We start from the raw sequence: 15,772 nt of genomic DNA, 5'->3' as shown, positions 1-15,772 counted from the left end.
AGAGAGTTTGGTTCTTCAAGCTTAAAAATATTAATTTTTAGGTTAGTTTATGATTTTTAATTGTCATATTTCACATAAGAAATGAATTTTTTTATTAGTAAGCCTATTTTTAAGAATAATAAGAGCTAATAGATGTTAAATAAACCCTTCACTTTAACCACTATTATATTTAATAGTAATAAATTAAAACTTCCATATCACAAATGGTTCCTTATTTTATTCACTTGAAAGCTTTGAAGGCTAGAAACCTAGAAAACATAGCATAAAATTCTTGCTTCAAATTACTACATTCAAGTTTGTACTATTATATAACTTTATGTAGGCAACATAGGATTAAAAACTTGATTTTGTAGTAATAATTTTAGTTTAGTCCACCAACCGAATGATTTCTGGCTACGCCATTGATGGAGGGAAAAATTGAACATCAGGAAATGAAACCTCTGATGTTCGATCGGAATATGATTTGCTTGTCATAATCCATGGTTTTAGCCGCCACCGATGTTCAAAATTATGGGAGTTGTATGATTCATCTATACCAAGATAAAAAAATATCTCATTGTCATGGATCCCTTACATAACACAAATTTTAGAGTATTTCAAATTCTCATTTTTGTATGTATGGATTCAAGGGAGTTGTAATTGAAAAAATATTACATGTTTGAGAACATTGTATTAAAAATTCAAAGTCAATAAGTACATAACTAAGTGTACATAATAGAGTTATGCAAGTTTCGAAATTTTGGATCGGAGAGTACCCCTTGTCAAGACAAAAGCTATTCAGTCCTAACCTAGAATCCGATAAATCGTTCAAAATATTAAATACATTCAATTCATGTTTTGTTATTTCGGATTTCAAAATTTCAACTTTAGTTTTGGATAAGGTCTAAAAGATGTTAGGCGCTAGTCAGACAGCGGGTTAGGGTCTAGCGCCTAGGCGTCTAGGTGGACTAGGCGGATTTAATTAAATATATTACATTTCGTGTAAATAAGTGTTTGTTTATACTTAAAATATAGATTATTTCATCATAAATTACAAAATAGAATGACATATATATTATGATCTATTGGAACATAATGAAAACATGAGGAACAAATATATAATGTGTGCTCAAGTATTCAACAAATCTCTTACAATTTATTGAAAAAATTAACACTATGTTTGAGTGAAGAAATTTAAGATTACTAAGGAATTTAAAAATGACGAAAATTGAAATGACGAGATTTTATTTTCTAGAATTTGTAAATTTTCTTGTTTAGTTAACCTAAAATAACAATGGAATTGAATACGGAATTTTGTTATTTTTAAACTCTCAATCATAGAATTGAGAAATGACACTTATTTACATGGAATTTGAACGTGGGATTTGGTGGTCCCAAATTCCAAGTTTTTTTCAACGAGGAAATTCTAAATTCTATGTTTATGAATCCAAAACAAGAGAATTGGTGTCTGTCAATTTATAAATTCCAACTTTTACCAAAAGTCCATGTTTATTTCCCTCATCCAAACATAGTGTAAATGCAAAATGAAAGTTATCTATTTTCTGTCTAAGTGAGTCGCAACCTGGGCGGATATCTAAGTGAGTTTAGGCGGTCTAGACAGACGGCTCAATAGGTCTAGATACCATTTCTTAATTTTCAAACGTCTAATCATTAATCGGAATTGTGGCCAACCGCCTAGTGCCTAGACAAAGCTTAAGCGGTGCTAAACAGAAATTTTTAAAAACAATGATTTTGACTAGTGCCGATTTTTAGAACAATGATTTTGAATCCGTTCTTTTAAATCAAAATGGGTCAAAATCGGATATTTCTATCAAAATTAGACCCTATATTGCAAAACACAAGTACCCTGGATAAAATAAAAATGGAAATGCGAGGGAGGGGTGGCATGATGGCGTGGCATAACTGGGATCATTCGTATGATGAAAACTTGCTGAAATGGATAATCCATATTTTTCTGAGAATCTGCACTGTAACTATACACTCATTTGATATTTGCAAGTAATCAAATTATCACAAAAAAAACTGTTTGGATGGAAGGAAAATCAATCACTGGAGAATAAAAGGAAAGTCAGTTAAAAGAGGGAAAAGAAAAAAAATGGAAAAAATGATTATACAGGCACAACCAGCACACTCTTTCTCACTCTGCTCATCTTCCGCCTATAACTCCGCCAACCACCGCCAATTTGGAGTGAGAGTTAGCGTCGGAGTCGAAAGAGGACCAACGCCGTCGTATGCTAATTGGATCCTCTTCTCCAGATCTCCATCATTGTCCACCATGTCCAGCACTGGTAGAAGCAGCAATTGGATGATGAGGAGGAGAAAGAGGAGCCACGACGTCGTATCATCACCTTCTTCTTCGAGATCTTCTGGCCGCGCAGCCGCCTCGGGCTCTGCACCGCCGCCGCCCGTTACGCCAGTTCCGCCAGCTGCAGAAAAGGTCCGTTCTTTCTCTCTCTCTCTATTTTTTCTCTTTGATTTGATTCTCCTTCTTCTTCTTCCTCATGAGTTGGTCGCATTACTGCAGCAAAGGGAGGTGCCTGAACTGCAGACGCTCCTCCGAAGATTCTGGAAGGTGGCGGCTCCCTATTGGTTCTCCGACGACAAGGCGCAAGCGAGGATGCAGCTCGGCGCAGTCTTCGCTCTCACTCTCGCCACTACCGGCATCAGCGTCGGCTTCAATTTCCTCGGCCGTGACTTCTATAACGCCCTTGCCAGTCTCTCTCTCTCTCTCTCTCTCTCATCTGTTAAAATCTTATTGGTGATCAATTAAGTTAAAATTTGTACTGAATTTTGTTCCTTTTTGCTTGAACAATTGGATTTTGATGATGATTTGAAGACAAGGATCAAGAACAATTCACGAAGCAGCTGTTTTACTACTTGGGTGCCTTTGCTGGTGGAATTCCGGTGAGCACCAATTGCTTGCTGCACTTTCACTTAGGTATCCCTCCCTCTGCTTTGTTTGTTTCCCAATTTTTCGGGTCTTCGTCTTCGCCTCCATCCTTCTGTAATCACCAGAAAGGAGAATACAAAAGGCAGCTTCTTGCAATTTATAATTAAGATATTTTCAAAAAGAGGACAACATGAGAATAATGAACGGTGAAACTATTACCATAGGTTTGTGTCAGTAAATTGCAACCCACACTGGAAAAAAATTTAAAGCTGTTAGATGCATATAGTGTTTCCGGTGTTTCTGCTCACAAGTTTCCACTTCTTTGCATTTTGATCGTTGCCATTGGGTTTGTATTCGTATGAATGCTGTTGATTCGTTTGCCTGTGCAGTTACATGGAAGTTGGAACAATGACCTGGTCTTCTGATATATTTGTTTCTTGTGTTGACAACTTTTTGTGCAGATTTTTGTGTTGCGAGATTATGCAAGAGAAACTCTTTCTTTGAGGTGGAGATCTTGGATGACAAAATATTACATGGATCGTTACTTAAGCAACCAAACCTTTTACAAAATTCAATCCCAATCAATCATCGATAATCCAGATCAGCGCATTGTTGACGATCTGAGTTCGTTCACAGGGACTGCCTTATCCTTCGCCTTAACACTTTTCAATGCTGTGATAGATCTCATCTCATTCAGTAACATCTTATTTGGTATCTATCCTCCGCTGTTTGTTGTTCTACTTGTATATTCAATTGGTGGAACAGCTATAAGTGTCTTTCTTGGAAAGGTAATTTTTTTCCCTGTTTAACAGAAAAAATATTTCCCATGCATGCAATTGAAACTCGGTTTATTGAGAATGCTGTATCTGTGTTTTCAGGATTTGGTTTCTTTAAACTTCATGCAAGAGAAAAAGGAAGCTGATTTTCGTTATGGGCTTGTGCGCGTCAGAGAAAATGCTGAATCCATTGCTTTCTATAGTGGTGAAGCAAATGAAATGCAACTTTTGCTACAACGCTTCACAAGTGCTTTCGATAATCTAAGTGTATGAATAGCTTTTATCTTCTTCTGTTTTCACTTCTCTGCATGCAGTCATTAGCCTTTACGCTGAGGACTCCTTTTTCTCTCACAAATTTAAGTTGATGCAATGCATTATTGTTTTTGTGTGTGTACTTAATCACAACAAAGCATCCTACACAACTTCAACTTATATTACTCTCTGTTGATGTCACCTCTATCGCTTTGGTAATCAACAAAAACAATTTTTTTCCGATGATATCTGTGCCTCATTCCCGAGGCTGAGCTGTATCATTAGGCCTAAGAATTATACAGTTATGCTTAGGACTTCCTGTTAAAGTTAATTTTGGTACACAAATGCCTGTGAGGTTTGATCTAGAGCATGATGTTCTGTTTGCATTTAGTAGTTTTACTGCTTTATAATTACTGTGCATGTAGATTGTTATGCCATGCACATCCAGTTGGTTGTGTTTAACTCATATTCCAACCTTGCAGAAATTGTTGATATCTTCAAGAAATCTCGAGTTTTTCACCAATGGATACCGCTATATTATTCAGATTCTTCCCGCTGCTGTTGTTGCCCCTATGTATTTTTCAGGCAAAATTGAGTTTGGTGTCATTAATCAGTCAGTATCTGCTTTCAGTCATATTCTTGGAGACTTCTCCCTTATTGTCTACCAATTTCAGTCTATCAGTGCATTTTCAGCTGTAATTGATCGACTTGGTATTGTCTCTGTATCTTTATTTATATATCTGCTATAACGAGTATCTGTTATGTTACTTTGATATGACCAGATAGAACTTTATAAGGAAGCTGTCTAATTTGCATGATATAACGGGGTCTTAAAATTGAACGAATGTGGATTAGAGTCTCCCTAGAAAGAAATTGACAGAATAATGGCACGTTTTCTTATTGATGTTCTAATCTCTATACAGGGTTAATGTCTTCTTTGATTCAGTCAGATAGTTACAGACATCATTTGACCACATAGTTATAACTTTTTGTATTTGTTCAGGGCATTTGAAGCCATCTTCAATAATATTTGTTACGACTAGGGATGCAAAAACTACTAGAATGTGACCAAAATTTCATCTCAACTTTTCTACTCTTCACCATAGCTTTTATGTTGTACTTACCACTTTTTTAAAACCAAATCTTTCATACTTGGAAGTTCTGAAGTTTACTCTTCAGGTTAATTAGATTATTCTATCATTTACAGATTCGTAATAATATATATCTTATCATTCTGTCTGACCTCGTTAATAAATTTAGTTATGATGTCCAATATGGCAATGCTTTCTCTTCTGGTTCCACGCAAGGAGATCTTTACTGTCGGAGATGTGTTTTAACTTTATAAACTTATTTACCTAGTGATATTTGACATGTACAGGTGAATTTGACGATGTGTTGGATAGCAGCAACTTGGAACGCCATTCAGACCCCTCAGAAGGGATACGTCTTATATATGGTAACGTCAAAAGTTTATCTGAACTGGAGTCAAATGGATCCATTCCCATAGAAAAGCAACAAATGTTAGTGGATATAGAGAACTTGACTGTGCAGACTCCAAGTGGTACTACATTGGTTAGGGATTTGTCATTGGTAATCAACAAGAATGAGCATTTATTGGTTAGTAACTCCATTGTTCTATTGAATTTATCATTAGTTTCTAAACATGTCTTGACTGCGTGCTGAACAGCTTTTCCGGTACATGATCATTTGAACAGGTAACAGGACCAAGTGGGAGCGGTAAAACATCTTTGTTGAGAGCTATGTCTGGTCTTTGGAGTACTGGAAAAGGAAAAATCATATTCTATGTGAAGGACGGAGAAGATAATCAACCGTCCATTTCTTCTGGTGTGGCACATCTTGAGGTAGATACTGGTAATGATAAATATGGGGAACTTGGAAAGCCCTCAAATAGGAATTATAAAGGCATATTTTTCCTTCCTCAAAGACCATATATGGTATTGGGAACACTTCGCCAACAGTTACTTTATCCTACATGGGCTGAGGATTCGATTTCCACAGCGGGCAGTACTAAACCAACTGGTATGTACTTCAATTCCTTTTGCCACATGTATAGAAGTTTTTAAACGTGTAGATTTGTTATTTCGTATTAATCTCAGTATATCATATATCATGGTATGTGTTCTGAGGAAGCTGTTATTCAGCTGTGACAATTGTTTTGTAATTCTTGCAGGGTCACTTCCTTTCTTGATGCAGGCACCAAATTCGGAACATACGAGTGAAAATCCTAGTAAGCCCACAACGGAGGACCTGATACAGGTTTTGGAGGATGTCCGACTTGGCTACATATTATCCCGATTCAGTAGTTTGGATACTTCATATGAATGGTCTAGTGTTCTCTCCCTTGGAGAGCAGCAACGCCTTGCTTTTGCACGTTTACTGCTTTCGAAACCACAGTTGGTTCTACTGGATGAATCTACCAGTGCTTTAGATGAAGCCAATGAGGTACTACCATGCTCTTTCCTAAGACTTTCAAGATTCTTTTGTTTATCTTCCTAGTCCTTCCCACATGTATTGGACTTTTCAGTCCAAAGCATCTTCAGGAACTATCTCTAACGTATTGGACGCCTTTATAGTTAAACCTCATTAACCGTTTACTGGCATGGAATGGATGCCATACATGCAACAGTTAGTTAAATTTCACGCTATGCACACGAACACCTGAAACGAATAATCTGGTCTATAAAAAGTTGAAGTGTAGGGTACTGAACTTGTTCCAAGTCTGTTCGAAGTTTCGATTTTGTACCACTCATTCGATATCATATGCATACGATGTCCACCTGCTTCAGTTTTTTCCCATGAGGCCTAGAAGCATAGTTGTTGAATCACTATGAAGATAACATGATATAATTCCAAGTTATAATGATGATCTCCCGGTTTGGCAGGCTCATTTATATCAGCAGATTGAAAAGGCAGGCATAACATATATAAGCGTTGGCCACCGGCGAACTCTATACGACTTCCACAAGAAGAACTTACGGATATCCACCGCAGAACCCAGCAGCGCCGAACGGAATTGGAACGTTGAATCCATCATTCAAGAACCCTTGTACAACTTATCAAATCCGTAATTGTAGTTGCCTTCACATGGCATGATTTGCTGCCTGTCTGACATTTACGTCCCTCGTTTTCTCTTAAATGAGGAAGTTTCGAGCTTTTCATAAACTGCAGAAGGTGAAAAATTGTAAAACGCCAATTTCCATATCCGATGCTATGAGTCAACAGATATTTATGCAATGAAAGTAGTTCGGCAAATGTGCTTCTTGTCTGTCTTTAAATCGGGCTCATTTGAAAATGCTTTTAAAATTGTTGAAAGTGCTTTTGGTGAAAATATTTTTGCAACGAATTCATTGTAAAAGTGAAAAACACTTGATCATTTTAAAAGCATTTGCAGACAACAAATCTTAGAACGAGTTTGAATAGAGTGATGAATTGGCAGTTTGGCAGACTTGTCACATTTTTATAAAATTACAGATGGGTTGTGCGTAGTTCAAGCAATTGTTAGGGCAGTGTATCTGTCTTCTTGCATTCGAGTTCAATCCCCAAAAAAAAAAAAAAAAAAACCTTGCGACACCAAAAAGTGTAAGATTGTAAATAGAGTAAAAATACAAATTAGTGGTCGGTAACACTCCTCTAAAGATAATTTTCAAACCACAAACCCTTTCATTTCCGATGTCCAAATATCCAAAAGATGTAAAACAAAAGGGAACAAAAGAAGCCATCACAGGGGAACACAGATCTTCAGTCCTTGGTAATTATTCAGATTAAACAAAACATGTTCTTTAAAAACATGTACTGAAAACTGAAAACGTTGCCTCTAATCTCTTTTGCCAAAGGCCAACACTGTCAAAAGTCCTCACATATATTAAAAGCAAAAAAACCAAGACAGTTCAATGGAGCAACATCAAACTTCCAAGCCAAATCTTCTTTGGAGTTACCAGCTGTGTCGTTCAAAAACTCAAAATCCAGCTTCATCCCGAAGACAAGCCCTCTAGCGCTACACCATCTACCCATACTCACCGTCTGTACACAAAACCGACACCTACCAAAAGCAGTTCCGGAGAAAACAATACCACGATGCCATCACCAACTTTTCTCTCAAAAGTGGACGCCATTACAGTTGCTATACACACCATTTAGGGAGCCATTGGATGGCTTGAAAGCGTGTCCGTTTTGGTGGGGTTTCACTGTCACATGTCCATTACTCGTCCCATTTGCAACTGGCTTTGGTAGATGGCCATTGTTTTGTGGGATTGTATTCGGTTGCCTGCATGCTGCTGATATTAGTCCTGTGAGTGTGACAGAACAAGAAATTAATCCCGTTAGCCAAACTAGACGCAACTTAAAATCAAGCTTCCTGATCACAGAAAACAAATAGAACGGCCAATGCTATGCTACAACCATTGTCGTTCTCTGACAATGAACCACTCACATAAAAAAACCTAAAGTGATCTCTACACTTATTCCGCAGTGCATCCCCATGTGCTGAAGAGCTGGTGTAAAGCACAATTGTCTTATTTGGTGCAATGTACCCTAAGTTAAGCATTCGGAGACTTTCACAAAGATGCAACCAAAATTTCATCCAGACCTCTGGATGTCTTACTAAATCATCCAGATAAGTTATTAACATAACAGGGTAACTAACACTTGACAGAAGAATTTTCTCATAGCTGCAACCTTTATCGATAGCATCATTGTTTCATGAATGTAACATGGCCTGACCGAAATATAGTTCAGACCAAAAAAGAGGAAAAAGAACAAAAAAGTACCTAAGAACAGAGCAGAAGGTTTCCCAGGCCTTGACTTAAATTCAGGATGGAACTGAACGCCAACAAAGTATGGATGTGTAGGCAGCTCAACAATCTGCATTTATTTAAATATTTATATTTCGTGAGTAAAAGAATTGTTCAGCAACTTGGATCCATATACAGCTATCAACGTATGGTTACCTCCATGCGCCGACCAGTTTCATCTCTTCCAACAAATGATAAACCAGCATTTTCAAGTTGCGATATCATATCAGGATTGACCTACACATAACACAAAGTCTGCTTCATGAAAGAGAAGACAACTCAGGACAATTCCTCTTCTTTATCATCGTATGTCAGCTATGTAGAATGCATGTAAATTACATGTGCTGACCATGAACAAAACTTACCTCATATCTATGTCGGTGTCGTTCATCAACAGATGCCACATTACCGTACCTAAACATAAACCCAAAACAAATTGCTATATTAGCATGATTGACGAACAGGGTCCATGAAGTTTATGAAGACACATACATCATACATATATGTACTGTATATATAAGATGTTAGCTTAAATCAATTCGAAGTCCTCACAGTTTTGCAGATTTGCAGTCATTAACCTTGAAGTAAGTCCTCCTAGACCCCAGACGCATAGTTCCTCCCATATGAGTTTTTGAACCCTTCCAGTTGAAAGGAAGACAGCTTTAGAAAAACTAAAGCCATTCAAGTATAAAAGTTATATCACCTTATGAACTAGTATAGAATTGCATACCTCTGGCATAAATATGACACAAGGACTTGTAGTTTCGGAATCAAATTCTGTGCTGTTAGCATCAGCCATACCAAGAACAGATCGTGCATACTCAATGACAGCAATTTGCATTCCCAGGCATATGCCAAGGTATGGAACTTTGTTTTCGCGAGCATACTTGGCCGCAAGAATTTTCCCTTGCACTCCTCTATCTCCAAACCCTCCTGGAACTAGAACACCATCAGCACCCTGTAATGAAGACCATTTAGAGGATCAATGAAGGAAGTACTGCCTGAATATACAGCCAATTTAACATCATGAAAAATGACCATCAACGGAAACGATTATTATAAAAGGATCACCTTCAAAAGATCCCATGCAGCCTTGTAAGCCTCGGGGGCCTGCAAGCATTAAATTAGTAAATTAAAAATATTAAGAGAGCGGACAAAAATGCTTTTCATTGGGGAAGATTTTGTTTCGCTAAACTAAATTTATGGCAATATGGAAAGTTAAATTAGCGCCAACCTCTTCAGCAGTAACATCTTCAAGGTCACCTGCTGCAACCCAATCTACAACAAGTTTGCGGCGGCAAGAAACAGAAGCGTGCAAAAGAGCCTGGAACAAGAAGCTAAATATTAGAATCTGATCTCACAATTTTTATACTATGCAATTCATGGTATAAGAGGTCTGAAATAAAATAACAATGAGATTACAAAACGATTTACCTTTAAAACAGAGAGGTAAGCATCTGAAAGACCTGTGTATTTTCCAACCATTGCAATTCTGACCTGTAAAGCATACGAACGGTTAAGATCAAGATAATGGTATTACATAAATAAAAGAAATCAAATCCAAAATTGAGGAACTTTTGAAAACCCACAGGATCATGTAAATTAGCAGAAATTTCTGTCCTGGTTGTCCATTCCTTCAAATTTGGCTCTCTAGCAACACTGTTAATTAAGGGAAGGTTAAAAGGTAGTTTGAAGCAGCATATAATTGTTACTCGTAGTATGTGGGAGCATCCATGCAGCAAGTAAGAGAGCAAGATATTATAAGGAAAACAAATAATGAGTTTGCAAGACAAACCCAAGAAGGTTGAATCCTTTCAAGATTGCTTCGTGTGCCTTCTGGTCCTATTTGTGACAACAGAAGACCAAAAGATAAGAAAACAGAAAAAGACAGAGTGAAAATTTTCTTGTTGTAATTAAGTATATTGCCAAATTTATTGCAAAAGCACCGTACTTACTCTTAAAAGCAAAGGGATGTGCCAAATGTTTGGAACATCATAAAGAGTTACAATATTTTCAGCCTGCATAAGGCCGTCACCTAATTAGTAAATAACAGTTAAAGTCAAAGGAGAAACTTTAGCATTCATATTATATCGTTATGGTACCGGCACATGGCAAAATTGAGCGAGTTTTGCTTTAACGTTCTCCTCAAGTGGCTGTCAAAGACAAAAAGAAAACTTGAGATTCTGCAGCCACAAACTACTGAAAAAAGAGATCTGGAGAGGAAGGCAGAAGACAAGACCTTTGTACTCCTACAAGCTAGAATATTAGGTGTCAAACCCTGTCCTCGGAGTACCCGAACACTGTGCTGTGTAGGCTTTGTTTTCTACAAATTCAATATTTAAACAAAAAGTTAAATAGAGCAGGTATATGACTGCAAATTAGTCAAAAGATGCATACACTATACTTTGGCAGGTTCCAGATCAGTGGAACTGATAACTACTAATAACCTGCACAATGTTTATAATATAGCATAATAGACACTGTTTCGATTACCTGTTCACCAACAACATTGAGAACTGGCACAAGACTGACATGAATCAAGCAGAAATTTTCACGTCCTACAGCAAAAAACATTTTCCGAAGGAAAACCAGTTAAATCAAAGAGATAACACATTTAATTTATATACATATATGTAATACAAGAAGCTATGTTGATCACGTTCGTTGCCTTACCTACACGATATGAAAACTGGCCAAGGGCCTCAATAAAAGGCATTGATTCGATATCCCCTGCAATATGGGAAGCAAATTTTTATTTTAATCTATTTCGATAAGATTGTATTTAAACTATTTAGCAATAGGAAAATACCTCATCCTAAACAACTAACAGATTTTAATGTACCTATAGTTCCACCCAATTCAATGACACAAACATCAGCTGGACCTTCTTTCCCATCCACAGGTACCATTGCCACACGCTCAATCCACTCTTGGATGGCATCTGTAATGTGTGGAACAACCTGGTGTGAAGGGAGAAATAAAAGTCAGGTACAAAGGGGGAAAATTATTCAAATATTGGAAGGTGAAAAAAAAAGAATGTTGATTTAGACCTGGACAGTCTTTCCAAGATAATCTCCCTTTCGCTCCTTGTCAATAACAGACTGAAAACAACCAAGATAATAATTAAAATGATGAAAGTGGTTTGGCATGGCTTAAATGATTCTTCAGTTATATCAAAACTTCAAACATATCTCCACAAACCAAAAGGAGCAAGTAAAATAACCTGATAAATTTTTCCAGTCGTGATATTGTTGTCTCGGGTCAAAGTCAGATCTAGAAACCGCTCATAGTTTCCTAGGTCAAGGTCCACCTTCAAAATCAAAACAAACAGGTCATGCCCAGAGCATTCTACCTTAACAACAGAAACCTCCAAAACCCACAAAAGTTAAAGAACAGCATGCAAGATTAAATCCATTTATCAGGCACACTACCTCGCCGCCATCATCTAAGACAAACACCTCCCCATGCTCAAAAGGAGACATTGTCCCTGCATCCGTGTTTAAGTAAGGATCTGCATACATAGATAAAACTTCACATTAGCAGGTACGAAAGTATGAAGAAGCACCAAAATTCCCTTGTTTAATAAAAATAAAAGTAAATTGTATAAGAATATGTGGTAAAATACCCAATAAGTTCGATGCATCAAAAACACACATTTCAATATAATTTCTCCATCAGAGAAATTGGCATCCAAAAATAGTATAACAGAACTATATTCAAGAGTTGGGTCCGTTCGGGATCGCTTCTCCAGAAACACTTGTAGCATATAAACACTTTGAAAATTTTATTTAAATCAGAAGTGCTGCCTGAAAAATTACTTGGAAGTGCTTCCTAAAATGCATTTGGCAGGTGCTTTTGCAGAAAGCACTTCTATGAGTCATAAGAACCTTAAAAAAATTTATGCCAACCGAGTCAGAAACACTATTGGCTGTCAGAAAGAACTTGTATCCCTTCCACAAACAATCCCAAACAGGCCCTCAAGCTAGTGGAAGAAAATTGTACTGTTACAATGTCGGAATTGATAAAAAAAGACACCAGTCCTAATACAACAAAAAGAAGCTTTGCAAATTTGTTTTGTACACACATCCAAAGGATAAAACAACATTAAAAGTTGCACATTTAAAACAAAACCAACTGGGAAAACACTCTATAAAAGAGAAAGGTACCAATTTTGATGGATGTAACACGAAGGCCGCAGGCTTGGAGGAGCAATCCGATACTACTGGCTGTGACCCCTTTGCCGAGTCCACTAACAACACCACCCGTCACCAACACGTACTTCATTTTGTCTATTTCTGTCACAAAAATTGTATCTTTTCCACAAACAAAAAAGGAACCTCCCTCTGCTTACTGATGCTATCAAAATCTGAGAAAACCCAACATGTCTAAGACCCAAAAAATGCAGAATAAATGTAATAGCAAGAACAAGTAAGACTAGCACTACTTATAGGCTAATCAGTTATAGCCAGTGAGACCCAGTTGGTGTTTTTGTCTGATAAAACCAAAGAATAATAATTAAATTTTCCTACCAATGAGAGGCTAATCTGCATAGATATTATGGGTGCAGGCTAGATAGATAAAGAGGAATGAAAAAAGAGAGAGAGAAATCAAACCTTGTTAACAATGGCGGTGTTTACAAAGGGCTTGGTCCCCTCCTAAGCTTTGCTCTCTGGGATTTGATGTGGGTTCACAAACTATCAGATAAATACTCAACTGGGTATCGCCAAAAATCTACACAGAGTATGAAACCAAAGCCAAAACCATAGAAAACCGCAAAATCAATGCAACTTTTTCTCTTTTGCTTCTTCTTTTTTGCACTTTTTTTCTGTGGAAATAATGGAAACGGGGGAGAGATTGGTATGGCTCTCGTTAAACACGAAAAGAAGGACTTGGAATACAAGATAGAGGACCAAAGGCCTCTCCTTTGTTCTTGTGTCCCCAGGCGGCGGGTGGCGGAACCCAAGCGCTTAAGAAGCCAAAAAGACCTTCGCTTTTTGACTTGTAAAAAACCCAACCCAAGACATTACTAAGATTTCCATTTTATCTTTCTTTCCTTAAAATAAATGAAATATAAAAAATCTAGGAGCAGTTACAGTTTTTTTAGGATTTTTCTAGAGGACCCTTTAATTGGTTGTTTAACGTAGGACCCTTTAATTGGTTAATTTACATGATAAGTTTATTAATTTGTAACCAATGATGCCATCCAGCGCTATGATTTTATGATATTTTTCTTGTTAGTTTTGGATGCAGGTCATGTGTATGGCGAGGAAAATTACTCTCATTCATAATTTCTTTATGTTTACAAACACATAAAGAAAACGACGTAGGTCTCACTGTAAACCTGCGATCAAGTACCTTGAAGACCATAAACTGGATCAACTAGGAGAGTGATTGATCGATTTCCCTTGCTTACTTCTCATGTTTATAAGTTCTTTGATTCTTCACTTCCCTATTGTCATACTAAGTGAAGATTAGAAGTCTGAATTTGAATTTCGTTAAAGTTACTTACTAAATTATATGAAAATAAAATAATAATAATTCATATAAGATGTTTAAAATTTCACCTGAATCAAAATTATTTTTAGTTTTATGTTTTATGTGTTTTCTATCCAACTAGTTTGATGTCTAAAATCTATATTATTTTTTTTCAAAAATAATTTGTTGAAAGTAATAGTTTATGAGAAAGGTTGATAATTTCAAAAATAATGTGAAAGCGGAATGAGTAGACCAAATGAATTTCTGATGGGTTATTCATTCATGAATTAGTATATCATTGTGACAACATTTTAAGTTAATAATGCATTGTTATATGATAAAGAAAGTTAATAATGTATTGTTATATGATAAAGAAATTAACACACATAATAATGTATGTCACAACAGTATAAGCGATGTAAGTAATTCTTATCAAAATGAGGTAGTTGAACACCTACAAAATAAATATCGTGTGGTCTCCACTTTTATTTTATATTGTTTAGTGATTAGAAAGCTGAGGTTAAAGGTTTTCATTTTTCACTTTACCATTTTTAAATGAAATTGCAAATATCTAGCGGTTAAACTTTTTAGGGTTTCCAAGAGGGGGACCCTTCAATTGATGGCTTACTAAAAAGTTTATGGGCTTGAGGGAATCGAATCAAAGGATTAAAAGATAAAAAGAGCCGAAGAGTATCTTATCTTTCAATTTTGTTTGTTTCTTTTTTCCATTTTAGCCATTCATTCACACCAGACAAACTAGGGATTTTAATAATAATTTACACAAAACCAGACACGTGGCAGTGACCATGTATCTAGGGTTCACTGAGTCACTGACACTAACATATGCTGATAACCTGATATGCTTCCATGCCTCTGTGGATGCATCTGCCCAATAGCAATATCCACCTATCCCGTGTGCAGAACGAGTCCCTTCCTCTTTGTTTAATATGTTCATTTTCTTAATTAATCTACATTATCCCTTACTTAGGTTACATCTTAGGACTTTCTCTTAATCCTCCCTAATCACTTTTTTAAATATAGCTTTGAGGTTTGGCTTTTCCTATTAATCCAAACCATGCTTTCATGCTGTTCTTAACTTTTAACTTTTTCGATAGAAAGATTTAGACCCTTAGTAGTCATGTTAGGGTGGAGGTTGGGACAAACGATGCTCAAGCGTTGTCTAGTTAAATTTTATCTAGAATCATTCTTTAAGGTATTTTGTCAAATATTCAAGCACTCATTGTGACGGAAATCGAGTTATATATATATATATATTATGATTTGCGTAGAAAAATCAATAAGCTCTCAGTTGATTTTTAAAGAAATTGTGGCAAGTAGTTTTGTGTGTGCAAATTTTCTCTGCAAAGTTTGTAAATCCAACTGGAGAAACTATGGAATTTGGTGGTTTAGTTAATGTACCAAACAAATTACAATTTGAAAAAGTAAAACCGTTCCAGAAATGGCAAGATAACGACCAAGAATATCAGATTCGTAAGAGATCGAAGGGTATGAAAATGGTTTATTACCTGAGTTTCTTTCCTTAAGTGAGAACCCTTTTGTCTCTGTCT

The 15,772-nt window shown here is 36.5% G+C and overlaps 2 protein-coding genes across 3 annotated transcripts; one reads left to right on the top strand and one right to left on the bottom strand.

The window, feature by feature from the left end:
• The first annotated feature begins 1,920 nt into the window (after window positions 1–1,920).
• Window positions 1,921–7,191, top strand: LOC103953287 (ABC transporter D family member 2, chloroplastic). Its single transcript, XM_009365021.3, has 10 exons — window positions 1,921–2,437; window positions 2,525–2,714; window positions 2,837–2,904; window positions 3,352–3,678; window positions 3,769–3,933; window positions 4,401–4,629; window positions 5,297–5,535; window positions 5,634–5,958; window positions 6,110–6,381; window positions 6,822–7,191. Exons 1-10 carry the CDS (start codon window positions 2,096–2,098, stop codon window positions 7,005–7,007), a joined length of 2,343 nt encoding a protein of 780 aa, XP_009363296.2. The 5' UTR covers window positions 1,921–2,095; the 3' UTR covers window positions 7,008–7,191.
• A 385-nt stretch (window positions 7,192–7,576) lies between these two features.
• LOC103953288 (CTP synthase) lies at window positions 7,577–13,601 on the bottom strand. Of its 2 annotated transcripts, XM_009365022.3 has the most exons (22): window positions 13,343–13,601; window positions 12,896–13,095; window positions 12,161–12,240; window positions 11,953–12,039; window positions 11,780–11,830; window positions 11,572–11,689; window positions 11,403–11,459; window positions 11,223–11,287; window positions 10,969–11,052; window positions 10,832–10,882; window positions 10,685–10,747; window positions 10,525–10,571; window positions 10,319–10,388; window positions 10,164–10,226; window positions 9,964–10,053; window positions 9,801–9,839; window positions 9,460–9,687; window positions 9,282–9,367; window positions 9,095–9,143; window positions 8,886–8,966; window positions 8,706–8,799; window positions 7,577–8,225 (listed from the first exon to the last, which is right to left on the bottom strand). In XM_009365022.3, exons 2-22 carry the CDS (start codon window positions 13,011–13,013, stop codon window positions 8,035–8,037), a joined length of 1,812 nt encoding a protein of 603 aa, XP_009363297.2. In that variant the 5' UTR covers window positions 13,014–13,095; window positions 13,343–13,601; the 3' UTR covers window positions 7,577–8,034. The 2 variants fall into 2 exon arrangements, with proteins under 2 accessions (XP_009363297.2, XP_048425875.1); XM_048569918.1 differs by lacking the exon at window positions 12,896–13,095.
• Window positions 13,602–15,772: the final 2,171 nt, after the last annotated feature.

Source organism: the organism of the source record quoted next, unplaced genomic scaffold (assembly GCF_019419815.1).
Source record: "Pyrus x bretschneideri cultivar Hongxiangsu unplaced genomic scaffold, Pyrus_bretschneideri_v1 Contig50, whole genome shotgun sequence".
Taxonomy (NCBI): Eukaryota; Viridiplantae; Streptophyta; class Magnoliopsida; order Rosales; family Rosaceae; genus Pyrus; species Pyrus x bretschneideri.
Note: the sequence above shows the minus strand (reverse complement) of the source record. Positions and strands in the feature narration are given on the sequence as shown.

What these genes read in the sequence shown, in the direction of transcription:
- LOC103953288 (XM_009365022.3), bottom strand. Translation starts at nt 13,013, where the DNA reads ATGAAGTACGTGTTGGTGACGGGTGGTGTTGTTAGTGGACTCGGCAAA. An exon ending in AAAGGATTCAACCTTCTTGG is followed by an intron (nt 10,389 to 10,524) that starts GTTTGTCTTGCA and finishes CTTAATTAACAG; the next exon opens with TGTTGCTAGAGAGCCAAATT. An exon ending in GTGTCATATTTATGCCAGAG is followed by an intron (nt 9,368 to 9,459) that starts GTATGCAATTCT and finishes TTCAACTGGAAG; the next exon opens with GGTTCAAAAACTCATATGGG.
- LOC103953287 (XM_009365021.3), top strand. Translation starts at nt 2,096, where the DNA reads ATGGAAAAAATGATTATACAGGCACAACCAGCACACTCTTTCTCACTC. An exon ending in TTCCGCCAGCTGCAGAAAAG is followed by an intron (nt 2,438 to 2,524) that starts GTCCGTTCTTTC and finishes GCATTACTGCAG; the next exon opens with CAAAGGGAGGTGCCTGAACT. An exon ending in GTGCTTTCGATAATCTAAGT is followed by an intron (nt 3,934 to 4,400) that starts GTATGAATAGCT and finishes CCAACCTTGCAG; the next exon opens with AAATTGTTGATATCTTCAAG.